The sequence below is a fragment of the Cyprinodon tularosa genome, unplaced genomic scaffold, assembly GCF_016077235.1.
Source record: "Cyprinodon tularosa strain WSP-4 unplaced genomic scaffold, ASM1607723v1 ctg65, whole genome shotgun sequence".
In the NCBI taxonomy this organism is placed as follows: domain Eukaryota; kingdom Metazoa; phylum Chordata; class Actinopteri; order Cyprinodontiformes; family Cyprinodontidae; genus Cyprinodon; species Cyprinodon tularosa.
The window spans coordinates 974,835-997,484 of record NW_024039396.1 but is presented as its reverse complement, the minus strand read 5'-3'; the positions used below and the strand labels follow the sequence as shown (position 1 = coordinate 997,484).

General features: G+C 37.5%; 1 protein-coding gene across 3 annotated transcripts; it reads right to left on the bottom strand.

Annotated features, from left to right (window-relative positions):
* Positions 1–97: 97 nt before the first annotated feature.
* dnm1l (dynamin 1-like) lies at positions 98–20,486 on the bottom strand. 3 transcript variants are annotated; one of them, XM_038308846.1, is made up of 19 exons: positions 20,245–20,486; positions 18,002–18,146; positions 17,662–17,691; positions 14,689–14,735; positions 14,240–14,311; positions 14,071–14,157; positions 11,620–11,782; positions 11,410–11,530; positions 11,171–11,302; positions 7,395–7,601; positions 7,156–7,276; positions 6,918–7,073; positions 6,750–6,839; positions 6,566–6,658; positions 6,422–6,475; positions 2,797–2,964; positions 1,305–1,414; positions 1,034–1,193; positions 98–470 (listed from the first exon to the last, which is right to left on the bottom strand). In XM_038308846.1, the coding sequence occupies exons 1-19, from the start codon at positions 20,344–20,346 to the stop codon at positions 414–416; spliced, it is 2,115 nt and encodes a 704-aa protein (XP_038164774.1). In that variant the 5' UTR covers positions 20,347–20,486; the 3' UTR covers positions 98–413. The 3 variants fall into 3 exon arrangements, with proteins under 3 accessions (XP_038164774.1, XP_038164776.1, XP_038164775.1); XM_038308848.1 differs by lacking the exon at positions 6,422–6,475; XM_038308847.1 differs by lacking the exon at positions 17,662–17,691 and having other exon boundaries at positions 20,245–20,485.
* Positions 20,487–22,650: the final 2,164 nt, after the last annotated feature.

Genomic DNA, 22,650 nt, shown 5'->3' with positions numbered 1-22,650 from the left:
TTTCTATGTTCTACAAAAATAACTTTATTAACCTGCAACAAATGAATGTAAAATGAAAGAAGAATATTATGGCAACTTCTAATAAAGAAAAGATTGATATCTTTATGACTGTTTAATCATTTATAGCTTTTATTTCAATCTAAAATAATAGCAGATGTTTTTAAGCAAGGCTCCACACAGTGGTGACATAACATTATACATATTTCTGCTTTTAATTACCTTTAAGAAAATATCATTTGGGACTGCAATAATACCATCCCCTATTAATAGACAGTCCTCGCTGTTCTGTACATTATAATTTTATACTGGTAATACATTTTTCCATGTCAGTGCATTTCCAAGTGGCCAGATAGCTGAGATGCAGCATCAGGAGACGGATGCTTTGTAGCTAGGAGGCTGAAGACGGTTGCTGCTCACCACATGTGGGTCTCTCTAATCTCTGCGATCACCTGGCTGGCTTTCTGCAAAGCCTGGAGAACAAGACAGAGCTTAATATACCAAGTCAGGTGTAAGGCAAAGGATTACTGCTGACATTCAATGAAAACCCAAACATTCAGTCACTGAGAAGAATTTTGAAATTAGTAACAATATTTATCAATATAGTGTAAATTGCTGCATCTCTGTTCCACAGCATCAGGGATTTAATTTGGATCTTCATAAAGCTTGTGAGCACAGAAGACTCATTAAGTGTTAAGATTTTCCATAAAGACAGCTGCTTTGACTTTTGACTTCATTAAACCTGGTAGAACAACACCAGCAGATGACATGTCAGCCACAAAAACTTCAGTGACTTTAGATCTCAAGTGCTTGGACTCCAGAACCCTACAAAATAATTTATTTACTTTTACATGATAAGAAGACTTTGGGCTTATGGGCAACTCTTTAATGCTACCTTTGAAAAAAAAAAAACATACTAAGCTTTTCATCCCTGGGGGATCAGGTACTATTCCTGAAATGTACATTTAGTGTCACTGAATGAGTGGCCGTGACTTTGGTTTTAGCACTTTGTAGCGACATGTAGAGAATGTGTCACCTTTAGCATGTCGGCGGCCTCGTTACGTCTCTGAGCCATGTCCTCAGACTCTGTCAGCAGGTCGTTCAGCAGGGCCGTCTTATATAACTGACCCACCAGCTCGCTCTGCAGGCAGTCCTTCATGTGGTTCACCAGGAAGTGCATCACTGCCTTTGGTACACTGAGTTCAGATAATAACACACATCAGGAAGTAAGTATAAATGTCCGTTTTTGGCACCAATTTATTTTGGAAAGATGATAAATATAATTAAATAAAAATAAAACTGTGTACCTGTCTTGGATATTCTTCCGAACAATGAGAAAGTATGACTTGATGAGTCTCTCGATGACCTCACAGTCTCTTTGTTCACGAGCAGATAGCTTTCTGGATACTGGTACCGGCTGGTGACAGAAGAAATTAAATTAGCTTCTTCAACCTGGAGCTGAGCTTAACCGAAAAAAGGTTTAAATAAAATAACAAAACGTGTGTTTAAAAGGTGAAATAAATTGCAACCTGCTTGCAGACACAATGAGACTGCCCCCAAGTGATAGCAGTGTGCAACAACATAAATAGCCCAGGCTTTATTTTATTTCCAGCAGATCAAAATCTTGTTTATAATTCAGGGTTCCTACAGCATAAGGCAAGTTAAATTCAAGACTTTTAAATGCCACTTGAAAAAAAAGTTTAAGACGAAATTCACAAGAAACACAAGAAAAACCTGCTCGCAATAACGTAACCCAAAGGTTTATTTTAACATAAACCACTGCACTAATGTTTCAAATTTTGAAAAGCTTCCCATACAAGAAGAAAGCTAAAAACACACAAATGACAGATATATTTGAACAATTATTTAACTGAATTCACAAACTTTGTTTTAGCAGGGAACAAAACAAATCAGTTTTAAAGCCACAACATAACCAGTGCTAAGTCTTTTGCAGCTATTTTTCTTTGTATGGTTTTCTTAGTATGTTTGATTTGGTGATAAGTGGAGGCGTTGCAGAGACAAGGGTGGAACAAAACTGAGAAATACCATCTGTTTCTCGGTAACTCCATTTTGACGCTTTGTGTTTCGTGTTTCGCATGCGACTCCACTGCCTTAATTCCCATCGTTCTGAGCTTGAATCGCTTCTTGCACAAAATACACTGAGCCTCATGTATGTTCCCTGGTTTTATCCATGGAGAAAACTCTTGGCTGGAGCCAATTTTGGTTACATTTACACTTGCTCATATTTTCCAGACAAAAAAGTAAATGGCGCATCTCCCAAATGTCCCGGTCGCAACAACGCTTTTATTGGTTCCGCTATCGGGACGGAACCAATAATGGTGAGCCATTTTTTTTTTTTTTTTTTTTATAAAAAAAAAAAAAGTCAATTGTAACATTTTATTTAGACTACAAAAATAAATCGTCATAAAAAAATACCTATTTATGATGTTTTAAAAATTAAGACCTACGAAAGACTGATTTAAGACATTTTAATACCAATTAAGGCCTTAGTTTTATTTTGAAGAATTAAATGCCTTTTAAGACTTTTTAAGGACCCGCGGGAACCCTGTAATTGCACACAAGGTGAATCATGAACCTTTCTTTTGATTCATTTAGAGCTTTTTTCACAAGATAAAAAAAAGAAAAAGATATTTAAGAAAGAACATAAACATTTCTCATCAGCAGATTCACCCATTTAAGGTTGCTTCTTAATAAGCGATGATGTAAGCATCCATATTTCATGCTATAAAAATATGTATTTTAAAAAAAATGTCAATGTATTTTAATCAGACCACTTACAACATCCAGCAGGTTGACAGCATGACCCCTCATGGGGCTTGCTGAGGGCAGAGGTTGGAGTGTTGTCCTGTCACCTGGTAGAAAGTCCTCTCCTTTCTTTAACATGCCCCTCCAGCTGCCTGTCCCACCGTCTCCTTGCTCTGTAACAGGGACGCTACTCGCTGCTGCCTAGAATAAGAACACAGAAGAGAATAACTTTTTTTAAGGAATTAAAGTCTCACTGAAATTTTGGGGTAGGGAAAATAATAGATCATGATCAAACTCAAGCATGCCATAAGTTCTCCTAAAAAAAAAAAGTTTAATATATCTAATTATCTACTCAAAATATACTAGCAGAAAAACCCAACAAGATAGACTGTATATGAAGAAGCAAGAGTCAAGCCTTTCCAATTCTAGCCAATATTTTTCCAAGTCATTTCCATGCATTCTGACATTCCTATTGTTGATTACATGACAGAACTAAGGATGTCTTGCAAACTTTAAGGAAACTTAACTTCTTGCCAAGTTACAACTTTAAAACATTGGATTTGGATTTTATGTTGTAAAGAAAACAAAAAGAAAACATTATAGTTTTAATTTAATAATAAAATTTCGACAACTTTTTTAGTCTTTTACTTAAAACACTTTATCTGTCTTTCTTTTTCCAGCGTTTTTTTGTCATTACACTGTCGCAAGTACAGTGCAACGAAATTCACTTTCTGCATTTAACCCCGCGGTTCTCAAAGTGTGTGGCGCGACCCACTGGTGGGGAATTGAGACGTGACAGGTGGGGCGCGCCAAGTTCCGGTGTGTGTGTGTGACTATAAATGTAGAACGTGTGAGAGCAAACTGTCCTTATAGCTGCATGTTGCCACTTTTTAGACCAATCAAACCCACAAGGTAATCATTACTAGCCTACATGCAGTCTAATTAAAAGAACATTAGATATGAGAAAAATTTCACCTGGAACTGAAGTGCCAAAATAATGATTGACGTGACGTCGGCATATTATTTGTAACGGAATAAACTTTCGCGCCCCAGTGTTGCCAACTCAGCGACTTTGTCGCTATATTTCAGACCCCTCCAGCGACTCTTTTTCAAAAAAGCGACTAGCGACAAATCTAGCGACTTTTGGAGACTCTTACGGGAAAGCACGTATCGTTCCTTTTCTTGTCCTCCAGCGGCAGGTGCTGCCGTGGGGCGCCTCCTCCCTCCCAACCCCGTTCTCCCCCGCTATCGCAGGAGTCCCTCTCAGCGCTGCAGTCAGAGACACAGCATGTTTACCCTCAGCGTCCAGACTGCAAATAAAGCGCACATGCGCCGGGATTGACGGCGCAGGTTGATCATAAATAACTGAATTTGAAATATTTTATCTTAAATAAATAACGGCCACATGTTCATGTTTCTGGTTTGGAGTGGAGAGGGAGTATCCACTCATCGAGAGCTGTGTGCATTCTTCTTCCCTTTGCCACATCATATCTCTGTGAGATGGGCTTTTCAGCTGTTGCTTCACTGAAAACAAAGCATGACTTGAGAGTGGCAGTATCAAGCCTGCAATCCCGTTTTGAGAAACTGCAATGCAAAACAGGCTCATTGCAGCCACTAATAGGGATAAATAGACCTGTCTTGCCAGATGGATTTCACTTCTTTTCTTTTATTAACAGATTGCAGAGTGGCACTTTAATTTTTTCTATCTTTGAGCTTGATACAAATTTTGACACAGCTGCATTTTTATTTTCTTTATTTTTGAGCTTGCTGTTATTTGATGTAGATAGTTTGTATTTAGATACTACTTGTTACTTCAATAAAATTGGAACATTTTAAGATTGTTGCATATTTCATTAGCATTGTGTTGGGGCGATGGGGACAGGGAGCAGTGTGGGGTTAACGGTCTTTTGCTCAGGGACCCAGAGTGGCAGTCTCTAGAAGTGGGTTTTGACTCAAAACCTCAGGATTCCAAGCTCTATGCTCTAACCACTAGGCCGCCACTCCTCCAGTTCCTATTGTCTCAGCTCCGTTTCCTAAAAAAGGAAAGGATCTTGGCAGCTCCAGTTTTAGTTTTCTGACAATATTTTGCTGGTAGGCTAGAAAGTTTACTTCATCTGACCATATGAGCCTTACCTGCTTGCAGTCTCTCTTACATGACTTGTGGCAAAATTTAAACTATGGCTGCAAAAATTATTTGCCAATTTAGTAATCGATTAATCGTTATCTGGAGTATAGAGACAGTAAAACATGCCTTTAGCTCACAGAGCAACCCACTTAGAGCAGTAGCTATACCAAAAATGTAAACGTAAATATGTAAATATTTAGCATTGAAGATTTAAAAAAAAATTTATTTCCATCTGTCAATGTGCTCCATCAAGAACTTCTCCAGCGGAAAAGTTTTAATTTCACCTTAATTTAATAAAAAGTCTTCTTTAAGAAACCTTTGGCTATCTAATTATTAATCAGTGAATCGAAAAAATAATCAACAGATTAATAGATTTAGCCAGAATTGTGGTGTGTAACACCAACAGCAGTACTTTCACTGATTTTCCATTACTCCTCCAGAGGCCTCATACCTATTTCTCTGATTAACGTGCTGCTTCCCCACACGCCGTAAAAGTCTAAAGGTTAGAGTTTTTTTTACATAACATAATGCTGCATTTCAAGTCTTTCCTCCAGACATATTCTGTGTAATTCTTGTTTTTTGGTGATGTAAAAGGTAAAGTAAAATATAAGTTTTCCAAAAATGCTTTTAAGCATTTAGGGAATTACTGTGTTACGCTTTCACATAGAGGCAAACCCTATTTTCACTTTTCATTTTAGCTGTACTGGATTTCAATAAAAGACATCAAAATTGACTGAAGGAGAGATGACAAATGCACTCCATGCTTTTACTTTTTAATCTGCTAATAATTGAGCAAATAATATATTTTTTCTACCATATACTAGCCAAAATTTTGAAAAAAGAATACAATAAGAACCAGATCAACACAGGAGTGGGAGAGAATCTACAGGTGCATAAAAAGCAGGCCACGAGCGCAAATTGGTAGCGAGCACTTAGGCCTGTTACATTATATTATTATTACTGAATCTGCACTCATAAAAAATGGAAAACATTTACATAATGCAGGTGGAGAGTAGAGTATGTGGCACGATTTAAATCAAACTGCTTAAATTAGTATTTTTTAACACATCTGCCCCCTGGGCAGAATTCTGACTTCATATTAAAACCTCTTCTAAAACCCAATGCACTCAATACCTAAATTCACTACTGACTATTAGTAATGGCTGCATGCATTTGAAAACAAAGTTTATAAGTTAGAGGAAGCCAGATGCAGAGTTTGCAGACAGCAACAGAAAGTGAGAGACCTTAACTGCCTCACCATCCAAACAGAATGCCCAGAAGGGCTTTTAAAGGACTAAAATTAAACAAGGAGCAGAAAAGAGCAAATAGAAACACAAGCTGAAGCTAAAAACAGCTGTTTAGGAGGTACAGAAGCTGCATTGTTTAAAATATTACTATAGATTTAAATTTAAAATCAGTCAGAAACTGTTAAAAGCTTCAGTAAAAGAACGTTAAACTGCATGGATGATAATCTTGCAGAGGCTTTATAAAGTAAAACAGCAGCACTGAGAATCTCACAAAAGCAGAGGCTACCTTATCTCTGGGTACGGAGGGGGGCAAGTCTCTCATTCTGCTGCGTCTCTGCTCCTAAAAGAGGTTATGACATTACAAAAAAATGAAGCAGCGCCATGCTTTCAACAGCGTTAAGGATTAAATGAACAAAAGACTAATTTTTACATCTATATTATTGTTCATGAGGCCAATGGCGTCTGCAAAGTCAGGGTGTTTGGTGTTGATGTAGGCCAGCTCAATGGCAACCAGGTTATGAACCTGCAGAGAAGCAGAATACAGAAATCAATCTGATCCAATTTTGAATGTTCAACAGAAAGATAACTGGCGTTAGATAAAGCAACGCTCTAACCATATCATTTGTGACTGGAAGTCTCCTTCTGAGGAGGGAGGTGACCACCTCCACTATGGCATCATGAAGTTTTGGAAACCTCAATAACTCCTGCAGAGAGAAAAGCCGGGATATTTAACATCAATGTTTGCTTTGTTGGGTTTTTTTTTGCTCATGAGTATCTCTCACCTGAGTGCTGTAATTACTGCAGTGTTGGATGATTCTCTGCATCTCTTCATGAACCAACTCGACACAGCGCAGACTGGGTTCCTCCAGCCGTTTGATTTGTCGCTTTACCAGCAGCTCAAATGAAACCTCCGGCACGAACAAGGCAGGCCTTGGGCCCTGTCAGTGAAATCCAAACTGTAACCCATCCTAAAGCTAAAAGGTAGGATAAGGACTTACAGAAAGATGTAGAGAAACTAACCGTTGCATTTCTGATTGCCGTCAGCACGTCGATGGTCGTCAGGCCACCCAGAGGATCCACAGACTCTAAAGTACGGCCGAACGTCTCGTGGAAAATATAACAGATTCGTGCTCCACCGCATCTGAAAAAAAAAAAAAAAAAAAAAAAACGTTTTCAAATGTTAAAAAGCTGTAAAAACATGTATTCAGCTAAATGTCTAAAGTCACAGAGGATGCAGCTCAGAGACCTGTGCAACTTACAGCTCTGCTGTCTCAATATATTTGGCCGTGCCTTCTATAGTGTTACAATACTCTGCAGCAAACTTGGTGATGAGCTGCAGCAAGGTGGAGCTCTTTTCCTCAACAGGTTCCCCGTAGCTGTTCAGTAAGGACTGGTACTGGGCCGCAAGCACGTTGATCCTGGTCTTCAGCTCAGGAAGACAATCTCTGATGTGATGCATCAACAACCTGTGGCGATCAAACACAAAGTCTGGTCAGTTTATATAGCAGCAAAATAATAACAAAGCAAACTGTTTATCATCAAAATGTAGAAGTCAAGTTAAATCAGAGAAAAGTTTGCAACACTTAGGATTGGCATTCCCCCTCATTTTACCCCTTTAAAGATGTAGTTTAAAATTATATAAATTCATTAAGAAGAATTAAATATTAAACAGAAATGCTAGGCTACTAAATAGTAGTCGGAATCAACTTTATTTAGACTTTTGCTTTCATCGCTCACTTTTTCCCCCAGCTTTTATTGTCTTTACACTGTCACAAGTACAGAGCATCAAAATGAACATTTAACCCATCCCCTTGGGGGGCAGTGGGCTGCCATTGTTCGGCGCCCTTGAAGCAGAGTGGGGTTAAGGGTCTTGCTCAGGGACCCAGAGTGGCAGTCTGTGGGAGTAGATCTTAAACTCAGAACCTCTGGATTCCAAGCTCTATACCCTAACCACTATACCACCACTCCCCCCTCATATCACACTTCATACTAACATTAGTTAAATGTCACAACTAGGGCTGGGTATTTTCGCCAAAGTCCTGAATCGATTCGATTTTGATTAATACAGTTCTAAATCAATTAATTTCGATTCGATCTGTTTTTAAAATAATGAAAGTGGTTCAACTGTGTTTCAAAATATTCATGTATTTTACTTTTTCTTGTCACATTAAACACAAAGTGCAAACTTGTAAATCAGACAGTTTAAGCTTGAGATGTGAACCAATCTGTCTCATAAGTGCAAACTAGGGGTGGAAAGGTTCACAAAATCCACGGTTCGGTTCGATTCACGGTTTTGTGGTCACGGTTTTCGGTTCGGTTCGATTCGGTATATGTTGATTGTTACATCGAAATCCCATAAAAATTTATGAAATTAATGAAAAAATCCCTAAAAAAATAATGGATTGTAATTATTTTAAATGATCCACGGAAACCCTGGATCATTTCCGTATGTTTTGCTGCTTTGAATTTAATCATCTGGCGCATGCTCTCTACGATCTCCAAGGAACTCAGAGCGGAGCGGACGGGAGCCACAGTAGGGGCTGTAGGCTTTGCTTTGTGCAGCCGGTCTGGAGCGCAGCGGGGCGGAGCGGGGGTTGCTGACGGAGTATGTGGGATTTCGGGGTTAGCATGACATGTTGGTCATGTTGCTGTTAGCATAAACAAAACGTGTTGCACAATGCTTGCACACTGTTGCACTTTTATCCACAACTTTCTTTCCGCCGTCATCGTAGGTCACTCTAAATGCAAAGTGGTCCCATACAGCAGACCTATAAAGTGCTGCTGGCTCGTCTTCCAACTCCTGTTCTTTCCCACTCGCCATACCCACACAATTCTCCACAACAACTGATTTTTTTCCCTGATACACTCGGCTAAGCTGCTTCGCTTCTTCTTCTTCTTGTTTACTACTGGTGGTTGGCTTTGGTCGCAGTACCGCCACCTTCTGCTCTGGAGTGTACACGCTTCGCCTATGAGAAAATGGAGCAGCGCATGAACCGAAAGCAACACACGCGAATCGAACCGAGACAGTCGAACCGAACGGTTCGGATGGTTTTCATAAATCCTCCCATCCCTAGTGCAAACTTGTTTGTGAAAAGTGGGGCCACAGTCGTGACACAGCGAGGACACAGCAGACATGCATGAGCTGCATTATTTTCAATGCACAAACCATATTTGCAGCGTTGTCTGTAACAACTACAGGGTGTTTGCTGGTCAGCCCCCATTTGTTAATGTCGTCAGTCAACCTATTGGGTATATTTGCAGCTGTCTGGCTTCAAGTCATCTTGAGTGCATCTTTCCAGCTCATTTGAATGTGAACACCACGCGCATCACTATAAAAATAATCGATCTCATTCCCTAGACATCGATTCTGCAAAAATGTAAAGTAATCGATTCAAAATCGATTAAATGGTTTTGTTTTTTTATCCAGCCCTAGTCACAACTTAAAGGAATAGTACACCCAAAACATGATTAGCCTTCATTTTCTACTCACCCCCATGCTGAACAACACTCTGGAGTACTTTTTTGATATCTCAAATGCATCTGGAGATCTGGGAGGCTTCTTGCTGTCTGCTGACATTCAAATAATGGAGGTCTATGGCGCCCGAGACAGAAAGGTTCATAAAAGTCCACAAAAAACGTTTCAATATTCCTCCATACTGCTCGTCCAATGTATTCCAAGTGTCCTGAGTGGGTAGCATCCAGAATTTACTGGAAACGAAGTCATTTAGAATGTTTTTAGAGCATAAACACTAGTGTATAGGATTTCCTGAAAGCGTGCATATGCGCGATCACGACGCTACGGAAGCCGGCAGACCAAACCAGCGCATTCAGCTCGGCAAAGAACTCATGCTCTTCCTCAACACTGAAGTCCTCAGACATTTTTCTTTCGTTGTTTCTTTCTTTGCACAGGTAAACAGCACATTTCTTCTTCTACGCTTGCATTATTGGAAGAGCAGACGCTGAATGCGCACTTTCATCTGGTTTGGTCTGCCGGCTTCCGTAGCCTCATGATCGCGCAGGTGCGCGCTTTCAGGAAATCCTATACACTACTGTTTATGCTCTAAAAACATTCTAAATGACTTCGTTTCGAGTAAATTCTGGATGCTACCCACTCAGGACACTTGGAATACATTGGACGAGCAGTATGGAGGAATATTGACACGTTTTTTGTGGACTTTTATGGACCTTTCTGGCTCGGGCACCGTAGACCTCCATTATTTGAATGTCAGCAGACAGCAAGAAGCCTCCCAGATCTCCAGATGCATTTGAGATATCAAAAAAGTACTCCAGAGTGTTGTTCAGCATGGGGGTGAGTAGAAAATGAAGGCTGATCATGTTTTGGGTGTACTATTCCTTTAAATGGAAACAAAATAAGGATAAAGGAAAAGTTTGTAGTTTGTGCAGTCACCTGTTCTTTTTTGCTTTACAAAGAACAAGGCATGTTGTGAACTTGTGATAGGCTAATATGCTTATTTATTTCCCAGCAGAGCAGCTGACCTGTGACTGCGATGTTTACTGTGTTCACCAGTTACAGCCTGGGGAAACAAACTGTTTTTATAGCTGCTTTCTTCCAAAAATAACTGTGCAACCTCTTGATGAGGGGGTAGATCAGCTGTAATGATTCTCTCTGAAAGCCTTATCTGTTGATAACAGTTTGATCTATTTTGTAGATGAGCATAAAACAAAGAAAATCAGCATCTCTCCTAAAGGTTGCACATCTGGAGTTTCCATAGGAGGTTCAGTCTCAGAGGGCTTTCTTCAGAACCATGTCTATGTATATCTAAAAACCTGAGATTCACAAAACGATGGCCATATGGTGGAAATGATTTACAGTTGAAACTTTTTTTTTCCCCCATAGAGGTGATCAGCCAAAAGTACTGCTTAGATAGGATGGTTGCTTTTATGACAGTCTTTAGGTCGTCTGCTATTCTAAATCAGTTATTTCTTTATCAAAATTGATACATGTTATTTGAAATGATTGTACTGTTACCCATCAGGGTAATCTGTCCCGATGCTGAAATACTATAATTTATACCTGTTTAATGTTCTAGCCAGATATCTGGTTCCGTTTCTGTTTGCAAGAGACGGATACTTCTTCTGTAGGAAGGCATGTTCATCACGAATGGAATCGGCCACCGTTTTCTTCTGATTTATGTCCAACTGACTCCTGAGAAAATGCAGACAGATAAACAGCCATCAGGGTGTGTCGATTTTTTTTACAATTACTGCCTGCATTAGAGCTCTATATGTAAGCATGATCTGCTTTATTGATACCTGTTCACTATTCCAATAATGCCCAGTTTGACAGGAATGACTCTGCCCATGAGAACATCCATGGCGTCAGTGCCAGCATCCATAAGGTCCAGCTTGGTCACAACAGCTAGGGTCCTCCTTCCTAAATGTTAAAAACACAAATATAATAAATAAAGGATAATCACATATCAAAACAGACAGGGAGAAAAAAAAAGAAAAAGTGTCATTTACCATCTGGGTCAACCTCCCGGGCAACCTTTAGAGCCTCTGACGTTGCCATGTCAGTGTTGGCAGCGGTCACAGCCAGGATTATGGAGTTGGGGTTTGAGATGTATTTGAGAATCAGCTCCCTGATCTGGATCTCTATGTCATTAGGTTGGTCGCCTACTGGTACCTATTTACAGAAATAAATGTCAGTTTGAAACCATAAAATAGTTTAGAAAACCCTTTAAGACATAAGTTAAGATTATTTAACCAGCCATAATTATGTGTAAATTGCCACAATAAAATTGCAGAGGGTTATTTTTATTAAGAAAACCTAACTGTTAAAAATGATTCTACAAAGGTTTTGGAATAATATAATTTATAAATTCCAATGACTTTATTAGCAGGTCTAAAGTTCTCCATATCCAAGTCCAGACATGCTGGAATGTTGCGTGATGCAGAAACCCAAGAGCCATAAACCATCATATCATATTTTTGACTTTATCTTCAAGCCATTTCTAAATAGAAGAAAAAAACAAGGAGCACAATATGTAAATTAGGGATGCACGATATTGGGATTTTGGCTGATATCCGATATGCCGATATTTTACAACTCATGTAGCCGATAACCGATATCGATACTGATGTTAAAGCTGGACAAAAATAAGTAGTCATTGAAAATAGCAGTTTTGTTATCCATTTCTGACACTTTGAAAAATAATATACTCAAATATATTTTCATATGCTGATATCAAATTGATTTTTTATTTCAAAATCTCGTGAAATTTCATCATTAAGTTACAAACTCTTGATATTTTGCAAATTCTTGTGAGATCTTGTTAGTAAAATAGATCAATACCGCGTCAATATATCAACATATAAAAATATGGCAAAATTTCGTGAATTTTCGGGGGATTTTGTAGCATAACGATGACATATAGCAATATTTCATTAGTAAAAGAGATTGATATGGTGTTTTTAAATGGCAATATATCAGCATATGAAGATATTGGGATATTTTAATGTATCAATATTTTTTCCCTCATCTTTAGAAGTTTTTAAGTCTGTAAAAAAGAAGTTTTTGAGGAAGAAGAAGAAGTAGTATTTTTTTTTTTAGACTTTAGAAACTCAGAAGCTGATCAAATATCAGGTTAAATATCGGTGGGGTGGCCGTTGTCCGATATTCAGTTTTAAGGCCGATAAAGGCCGATACCGATAGGGGGCCGATTATATCGTGCATCCCTAATGTAAATTATTGCAGAAAAAAAATCTATTATTTATTAATTTTTTTACTAATATTATTTTATTAATCTAGTCATTTGGAGCCAAAACCAAAGTTGAGAAACTTTGATTTTGATCATAGCTCTTATTTTTTTTCCACAGCATGAAGATTTTCCCTTATCAACTCATAATAAAGAACTGAGACTATTTGCATAGCGGAGCAGGTCATGGATAGTTGTGGTACTGCAATAGACATTGTTTTCCAAGCACCATGCATAAAACACACTACTAATACACTCTTCCCTAGTATTAAAAATCTCCAGAGACAGCAGCAAATCCATAATTCTGCTGCTTGGGTCCTGATCAGAGTGGGGAAATGTTAATTTCTATGAGCCAATCTATACTCATGATGAGAGATCAGGTCTTTTCTGCTGCTGCCATCAGAGAGGAGAACTCTGAAAGCCTCACTGCAAAGGGTTGGTTTAAAATATGATCTTAGAACTGTCTTTAACAAAATATATGTGTTTAGTTTGCAAATGATGACAGTGAATTTATGCACTTCTTTTGTTGTTTTTTTTAACCAAAACTTTAACTTCTGTTTGTTTTGGAGTGTCTTTCACTAGTTATCCATCTTGTGCGATTACATTGTCACCTTGGAATATAAAAGAAATGTGTTGTTCGTTCAATCTTGTCACAGACGCTGTGGGTGAGGCCAGTGAAACTATGCTTGAACACAGGAAGGGCTTGTTCAACTCAATTGTTTCCAACAACCAAATATTTTACATGTGATTGTTGATACTCCAAGAACATAATCATACATGCCATCATACATATTTGTTTATTAATCATTTCTGCAGCATAATTGATACTATTTTTTAATAAATGCGGACTAATAAGACAAGATTAACAACATCTTGTCAAATGAAACCACTTAACTTAAAGGTTATTAAAAGACATTTTAGGAATATGAGGTGAAGATTCTCATTCATTCAGGTCATAGTCATTCCAAAAAAAGAAAATTAAAAACAATCCACTGGACTTTTTTTCAAAGTTTGAAGATGTTTTGCTTCCCATTCAGGAAGCTTTTTCAATTCAAAATGTCAGGAATAGCATTGAGTTTGAGGTTTTATACAGTAGCCCATCAGTCCAGTGGATTGTTTTTAATTTTCTTTTTTTGGAAGGGCTTTTAAGGAAGTTCAACACTGCATAAAAATTACATGTCTGAGATTTTGGAAGCAAAACCGAAACTTGTCTTACTTTCGTGATGCCAGGAAGGTCCACTAATGTGAGGTTTACGACATTTGGAGAGAAGATTTTTAAGTGAATGGGTTCGTCACTAATACCCTGGAACAAAAACACAAAGATTTAAGATCTTTAAACTAAATTTTCCAAGTAACGTTACCTTTTTTTCCCCCACCAAGCATACCTTGTTATTACCCGTGATTCTTTCTGTCTCTGCTTCAATTTCCTTCCTGATCTCCTCGAAGTCTGCATAAATCTGAAAGTAAAATTTGATCAAATGACATCAAGAAAGGTTGACCAGGCAAGATCCATACAAGTAGTCTTTAACTAACAGAAGAGCAAAAGGAGCAAAAATAAGATCTAGATATTGAAAAAAACATCTTTACTAGAGTCACATTGAAAATCACTGTTAGTAATCATAAAATAAATGTACTATCTCGCCCAAAGTATTTGACAAGCAGCTAAGAAGAACCCTAGCTCTCATCACAGCAAAAACTTTCAATATATCCTCTTATAGTTAGTTGTTAAGTAGATTTGTATATTTTGGGTACAAATGTGTACATTTATATCCAGCAGTGGATTGACTTAAACTTTAAGACTAAAAATGCACGGAGAAACTTTGGTGAATTCTACCTTGTTTTTGGTGTGTAGAAATTTCCCCCACTCCTCTCCTTCGATGCCTGCAGAGATACAAAGATGTAAACAGATGTTTTCATGAAAACATGGCTGCTGCTATGGCAACAGTCCCCTTGTGAATTTCACCTGGGAGAAATTTTTTCTAACAGTAAAGCAGGATGGAAAAACTATATTAAACTTGGACATCATCCAAGTTTACAAAAACAAAACGGTTGACTCAATGGTACCAAAAATAATACTGCCAAAAGGGGAAAGATGAATAAGTGAAAGTCCATAAAGTTCAATAGTGATGTCAGATAAAATTTATGACATTTCTAACAATTGCTTTAAAATAAATGTAACTAACGCAGTTAATACTTTACACCATACTTTTTTAAAGTTTATCTGAGCGATTAAGATACTTCTATGTGTTAAACACTCAATTTCTGAGGTACAAATATCTGACATAAAGGTTTACTTTTTAGCTACTTGTCACTATATTTACATACAGTGGGTAATGGAGTAAGATATATGAATAAAATAAAAAAATAGTGTGGTCTAATAAAATAAATTAGACCACACTATGGTATGAGTGTAAAAAAAAAAATAACAAAAAAACATAAAAACAACTGCTGTTCATTCTCAACCTCAAAATGGAAGTTTACTGAGGTGTAATAAGGCTCGGGCACAGCGCGTTGCATTCTGGGTACGCCGCCATATTGGCAGCTAGTTGCTACGGTAAACAAAGACCTAAAACAGCACAGAGAAAGAGCACAAAGACGAGTAAACAGCGATGTTAAAAGCGAAGAAAGGATGCGGAATATACCGAGACACACTGCAGAGGGAAGCCAGGGACCGTTATCTGCAAAAGATGGGCTTCATAAACGGACTTGATCCCTACGAAGTAGAAAGCAAGGAGTGGTGCGTTGGGGAAGAATTTCTACCGCCGTTTGCGAGGGAGGACATATTTTCGTATCTAGTGTGTGGCGTCAGTGCCTACACACATGAAGAGTTTCGCTGCTACAAGTCGCTAGAGGCTTACAAACAGCTGACAGATGGAAAAGTTCATGACATGGAAGTAATCAAACCGAATGAGAACACAGTCATCAGAGCCAAGGTAAGCTACCGTCTCAACATGGTGTGGTGTTTGTTGTGGTGATAAGACTAGGTGCTGGCACTAACGTAAAACATCAAAAATGTATCTAAACAAATCTTGTGCTGACTGTACGTGTCCAGGGATACTGTAGTTACATTCTGATGATATATGACTGTCCTAGCATGGTACTACCACGCAGGGTACATGAATAAAAACAGTATGTTCTGTAACTTACCAGAATGAAAATGCTGGGAACACACTCTCATGGACACTGGGATTAAGTTGAAAGTTACATTTGGCCGTCTTACAGCAGCGACCCATGCTAGCCGGCGACTCTTTGTTATGGAGGACATTTGTTTTCCATTGAGACGCCTCCAGGTTGGAAAACGGTAAAAAGACAATCCATTTGGGATTTTTTTCCCCGTCCAGTCACAGCTTGCGCTACTACACCCTACGACACAGCAACGGGTGACCATAACGACAGCAGAAGTAAAATGAAACGGCAAAAAACTAAGCAAACTACTAGCAGAAGAAAGCTAGTCCTTACAGGCGCGAAGTCAAAGTGTAAACAATGGGCTGACCAGCTTTCAATATGGCTGCCGCGCAACGTGTGACGTCATGTGCCCGAGCCTTATTGTAAATCTACTGTGTTCAAATAAAAATAAATTAGAGCTTTCCAGCAACCTACTATGGGTCTGCCATCAAACCAAGGGAGAACATTTCAAAAAGTTTGATATGGAGGAGGATCTGTGATGCTGTGGGTTCTTCTACCTAATAGAGTGAATGTCGTCAAAAAGTTTTGAAATAAGAGGAAATTTTAAATTAAAAACATGTCAGTGTCTGCCAGAAAACTAAACAACAGATATAAGATTTCTGCAGGATCATGATGCAAAGCAAATGGCTAAATTAAGAAAGAAATGGTTTCACCAGAGATAAAAAACAAAAACAGATTTCATCCAAGCAGTGAGGTTTCCAAAAATATCAATGATCAAACTCTACATCCGGATACAAACACTAATTCAGAATGGTATTAAAAATAAAGACATCTGTTGTTTGAGCGTCTCTGGTTTTAATAATCTTTGAATCCTGGATTATTTGCACATTAAAGAAAAATACCTTAAACAACCTTAAAACACTACCAAAGTGTGTACTAATGAGGTTTACTTTGCATTTATTTGCAGATTTATTTAACTATCATCTGTGATTCTGTTAAGAAAGCAAATTTGATGTTGAGATTGAAAAAAGTGAATTTTACATTGTAATGAAATTATGACTTTCACAGTTTGTGATTTTTTTTTTTTTTGAATTACAATATATTTTCCTGGATATGAATATCTAGATTAAAGTTTTATTATCGTGAAAACCCTACAAAGTTGTAAATAAAGTGATCGTAGGAGTAGCCATAAATAAACTTTTTTAAAGCAGTTATGGCTGAAAGTTGGACTTTCTTCCCCACTAGAAATAAACTTATATTGAAGGTTTAAAAAATGTATTTTTACAGTATTAGATTATTTTCCAATAAAGGTTTAATAAAGGACTTGTTTTTTGTCTAAAATAGCAATAATTACGGGATGGAGTCAATGGACAATGTGATTTATCCTTATGTAATGTTCGAAATTGTTACATTTATGCCTCTAAATGATTAAGAATGTGTTAAAAAAATGTTTTTAATTTGACAAAAATCAACTGCATTCCTCTCTATTTCTTACTCCCACTAACACAGATCCACCTGAACAGAGCAAACGAGGACACATAACTGGGCAACTTAAAAAAAGCTATAAAAATACAAGGGAGGATGAAGCAAAGAGGGGGAAGGGAAGCTGAGCAAATGGTTTGGGTTCACAGGTGGAGGTGTAATATAAAAGCAGACAAACAGGCAAAACGAAGAAGGACACCTTTGGTAAGGCGGCCATTTTTCTTGGGTGCTGTGGTTAAAGAAAGACAAAAATATTAGCCTTGCTAAGTGTGGCATCTGTATGTTAGTGAAACAATGCAGCATCACTTAGAGGCAGCTGCCAAAGGAAGAGGAGAGCATTTCATTGTTTAAACAGCCTTTTTGCAGTTAAGGAAAAATCAAAGCCACATATCAACTTAAAAAGAAAGAAGATCAAGAGCATATATTGAGCTTACTGCATTATTACTATTTTAAGACACCTTTTAATAAGTGAATTCAAACCAATTCAAGTCGACCATGCAGTGCTACAGAAAAAGAGGAAGATGTGACTTTGATGTTACCATTCTCCTCATTGGTTTTCCTGCGATCCTCTGCATCAATGTGTACCAGCTGCAGGATGAGGGGCCGGCGTGTGACAATGCCAGTACCGCGTGGTAAGATGTCCCTGCCCACCAGGCTCTCTAAAACAGAACTCTTCCCACTGCTCTGTAGAAAACAGCAATAACATTATAAACAACAGTAAGCAACTGCATTAATATCTAGCTACTGTAACACACTAATCCTTCTTTAACGGGAAAAACCAGTCACATCATGATGCATACAAAGAAAGACTATTGGTTACACCTACAAATGTATTTAATATGTTCAAATCTTTTAGACCAGCTAATGTGGACATTCCAGTTAACTTTGCAGAGAGGAAGTAAAGCTAAAAATGAATATATTACTTATTAAGGGATTTCCAAAAGGACCATTCATTAAGGGTTGAACTAGCAGGTAATAAAGTATATCTGGCAGTGCATACCAGAAAATCACTGGAGAAATCAGCACCAGTAGAAGGGTGGAGTTACCCTGAACTGTTCCAGCAGGTTTGCGACAATGTCTCTTTACTGAAATTGATTGCTTGTTGGTTTCTCTTGATATGGTAAGTCCATTATAAGGCTGTTGCCAAAAAAAGGCTTAACTTTAAGACTATAAGAGGTTTCAAATATACCTGAATTTTTCAGAATTATTTTAAAGATATAATCAAGTTAAATCTTAAATTTGGATGCTCATTTATGCATAGCTTCTAGTGTCATGCTTTCCTTTGCATTTGTGCCAATGAGGTTACTTTGATTTCTTAAGCTGGCTATGGACTAGTTGCCATCATGCTGCTTCATAAGTACAAATCTGTTGTTACAGATACACCACTAAATCACCCACATCCCCTTTTTTTTCTGCTTTTCCATCACATAAGGAACCCTTAAGAGACACAAATCTGTCAACCGAGCACACAAATTTTAAGTCTAATAATTAGAAAAGGTTTAAAACCACTGCATAAATGCCCAAATAAGTTTTTTTTTTATTCCCCTCCATTTAAAACATTTACCTCTATTTAAATAACTTACAGAATGTGTTATAATCCTGAAAGAAAAACAAAAACCGAATCAGCATGGCTGATCTAAAAATAAAATTGTCTCTGTCCAGGAGAAGTCTGATTAGTGCATCAGTGTCTAAAATGCTGTGAAACAGCTGATGCTTTTCTAAGGTATTCGTCCTCATGTATTGAAGATTCCTTAAAAACTTGCTAAATAATTATTCTTCTAAAATAGGTTTACCAAGATCAAGATTTACCCTGCACAATGACAATAGAGCTTCCATGAAATATGTGTTAAAACTAGGTTTGTTTTTCTCCCCTAAAATAAGGCTTTTTTATGAACTGCTAAAATCCTGTATACTTTAGTTTTCTGCCAAAGTGAGCTAGGTGATCTACTTGTTAAAGCACTTAAATTAATGACAAAAAAAACTTAAATATAAGCTTCTGACTTATAGAACCATGGCCTTTTTATTTAGTAGGAAATATGAAATGAAACAGCATTCCAGGTGATGTTCTTTACAGAAAACTTATCTCTAAAGGCCAAGCAAAACAAAAACCTTTTAACTGTCCTTTCCCCTACTGCCTTCGTTCTCCTTGACAGCCCAGATAAAGGCCAAACTGTTTGAGACAGACACATCCTATTAGCTGACCAGAGGGTAAATCTCTTAGACAAAACCAGCCACTTTAAACCAATTAGGCTCCAATGTTTACAACTGATAATGCTAACTTTTAAAGAGTAAAGAAAGGTTTTAAATAAATGTAGGCTAAATCGCATTGATTTTTTTCAACGACAAAATACAAAAGTACAATTAGATGTAGAACAAAAACAAGATTTAACAAAATACCTACTTCTTTTACTGATATTTTAATCGTATTAAGTTATATTTCATGAAATGTACCCAATGCAAAAATAATCTTTAAAGCCCATGAAAACATATTAAGAGAAAAGGAACTATAGTTTAAATGTTTAAGGTTGTCATAACGTAGATACCTGTTGAAGTCAGCTGTCAAAAAACTTATAAATAGCAGCTATGAAGCTAATGCTAACTTAGCTCAAGTTGTAATTATTCAAATTAAAGATAAAAATTACAGTGTACGGTCCAGTGGGTGTGTTTTTAATAATGTGTTTGGCAAAAGCTAGATGGAAAACTGCAATAAGAATAACAAATATTTAGTTTAAACAGGGTAAAAACAACCTGCTAGCATTTAAGAACAAGAGACGTTTCTCACCTGGGTTCCCACAACAACTATCTGGGGCAGCTGAATGATGTCCGCACCGACTGTGTTAAACACATCCTGAAGTTTATTGATGACAGGAATGAGGGCCTCCATTAGAGCCGACGTCAGTACCTAAATGTCCTCGACAGAACTTTAGTCTTCGTTAAAGCACGCGGGGACAAAGTCATTCAACGTCCCCTCGGCTAAAGCTACTTTGGAGTACTGACTTTCGAGCCGTCAACTGCGCAGTTTGCCGCAGTTGCATTGTGGGAGTTGAAGTTCGAGACGGCTGAACGCCGACAGCTGTCGTCACACGTAGGCCACTATTCATTTCTATGGTAACGGTAAGCATGGATCAAAATATTTAGGTAAATCTGTGAACACCGTGTTGATTGCGATAAAACAACTATACATGAGACAACATGGTATCATAATTGCATTGATTATAGCAAACAGGACTTTGAGTATAAATATAATAAAAAAAATATTTAAATAATTCCATTCAAAACATTTTATAAGATGAATATATATATATATATATATATATATATATATATATATATATATATATATATATATATATATATATATATATATATATATATATATATATATATACAAAGTAAATAATTTCCAGTGGACATTTATGTGTAACTGTGCTGTTTTTTTTTTTTTTTGTACAGATTTTTATTAGATTGAATAACGCAAATAAAATAATCTACATACAAAATTATTAACTAAGAAGTACGTCCACATAGCATATAGTATATGTGCTTAGTAATTGGCATGGGCTCCTTTTGCACACATTACTGTACATCTATAATGATGCATCAGTGCAACATTAACCTCTGGCTGTAATGAAGTGTTAGAAAATACGGCTTTTCTGTTTAATGTAAGGACCTGACCTGGTCTCTCATCGTCCACCGATAGTCACTAGATGAGGGTCACGTGACCCTGAGTATGTGCGTGGGGAAATTAAATAGATCATTCCATGTTCATTAAAGTCAGTATAATTTGAAATCAGGATCTTAACAAATCTTGCCAACAGAGGGAAGCCTGAAGCCCTCTAACTGGGGAAACTTTCATTAATTTTGGACTGGATGAAAAGCAAAATGGAGCAGGTGACATGGCTTCCTCAGTCATCAGTGTATCATCTTCAAACTAGACCACCATTCACTTTTAGTCCTGAACATATAGGTCTCTTTTATTCCCTGGGACCCTGATTTTTTAATTAAATGCACATTTACTTTCATCTGAAGAGGACTTTGAACTACAGTTCCTCACTCTGCACTCTGTGTTATATCATAAGTACTTATATCGTATTTTTAGGGATAGAGCAATAGAAAGATCTAAGCCATCACTGAGTTTTAGTATTAATATTGCTATTAGGTTCAATACTATACAGCATGTAAAACCAACCATAATGCTGACATTACTTCCCAGCTTCAGTTAAACACCTACAATTATTTGCTGCATGCAATCATTGTAACATCACCAAAAAAACTAAAAAACAACCCACATTCTACCCTGTTTTCCTTATTCTCCCGGAACAAAATCATCAACCATATAGCAAAACATATTGGTAAATATTAGCCCAGTTTTACAAATTTGACTGGTGCAATAAGGTTTAAAAAGGTCTAACACCATATACGTTGTGCATCTCATACTCGTTTTTTTTTTTACTTGTTTGAATATCATTACTAGTAAAGCAGGCATCCCCAAAGTCGTTCCTCGAGGGCCACAGTTCTGCAGGTTTTAGAGGTTTCCCTGTCCAGCACAGCTTTTGCTGAACTGCAGTCATCAGAATCAGCTGAGCTAAATCAGAGAAACCTCTAAAATCTGCAGGACAGCGGCCCTCGAGGACCGACTTTGGGGATGCCTGTAGTAAAGTTATAGCGCTGTTCCAAATGCCAACACAAGGGTTCAGACAGAAAGACCTAATGCATGAGATTTACAGACTGGAATAAAACATAGTTGGGAGTGTTGGAGAGTGGTGAGAACTACCTGCTTTGTATGTTTTTTTTGCATCATTATGCCTTCTTTTTGAGTATCCATTATTGAACACCAGACCTTGGGTCTACCACTTTAACATAAGGAAGGTCCCAGTTAAAGCTTCTTTCATATCCTTGACATTACTGTGAGGCAGATCCAGAAGCACCATCTCCAACTGGTCCACACCTTGTGGATTTCCCCCAAACATGGGAATGTTTCATAATCCTCTCAATCTGTGGTTCTGCCTGTTGCTTGTATATCTTCTGCTATCACATTTAACTTTAAACTGGCAGCCATGATTGACCTTTTAATGGCAAACCCTACTTGCAGATGGTATAAACTCAGTATTCTTCTAAGCCACATTTGTCTAAGGAGCTGAAGTCTAGTTAAGTAGCTGGAAGTCCACCAAATGTGTAATAAATCTAT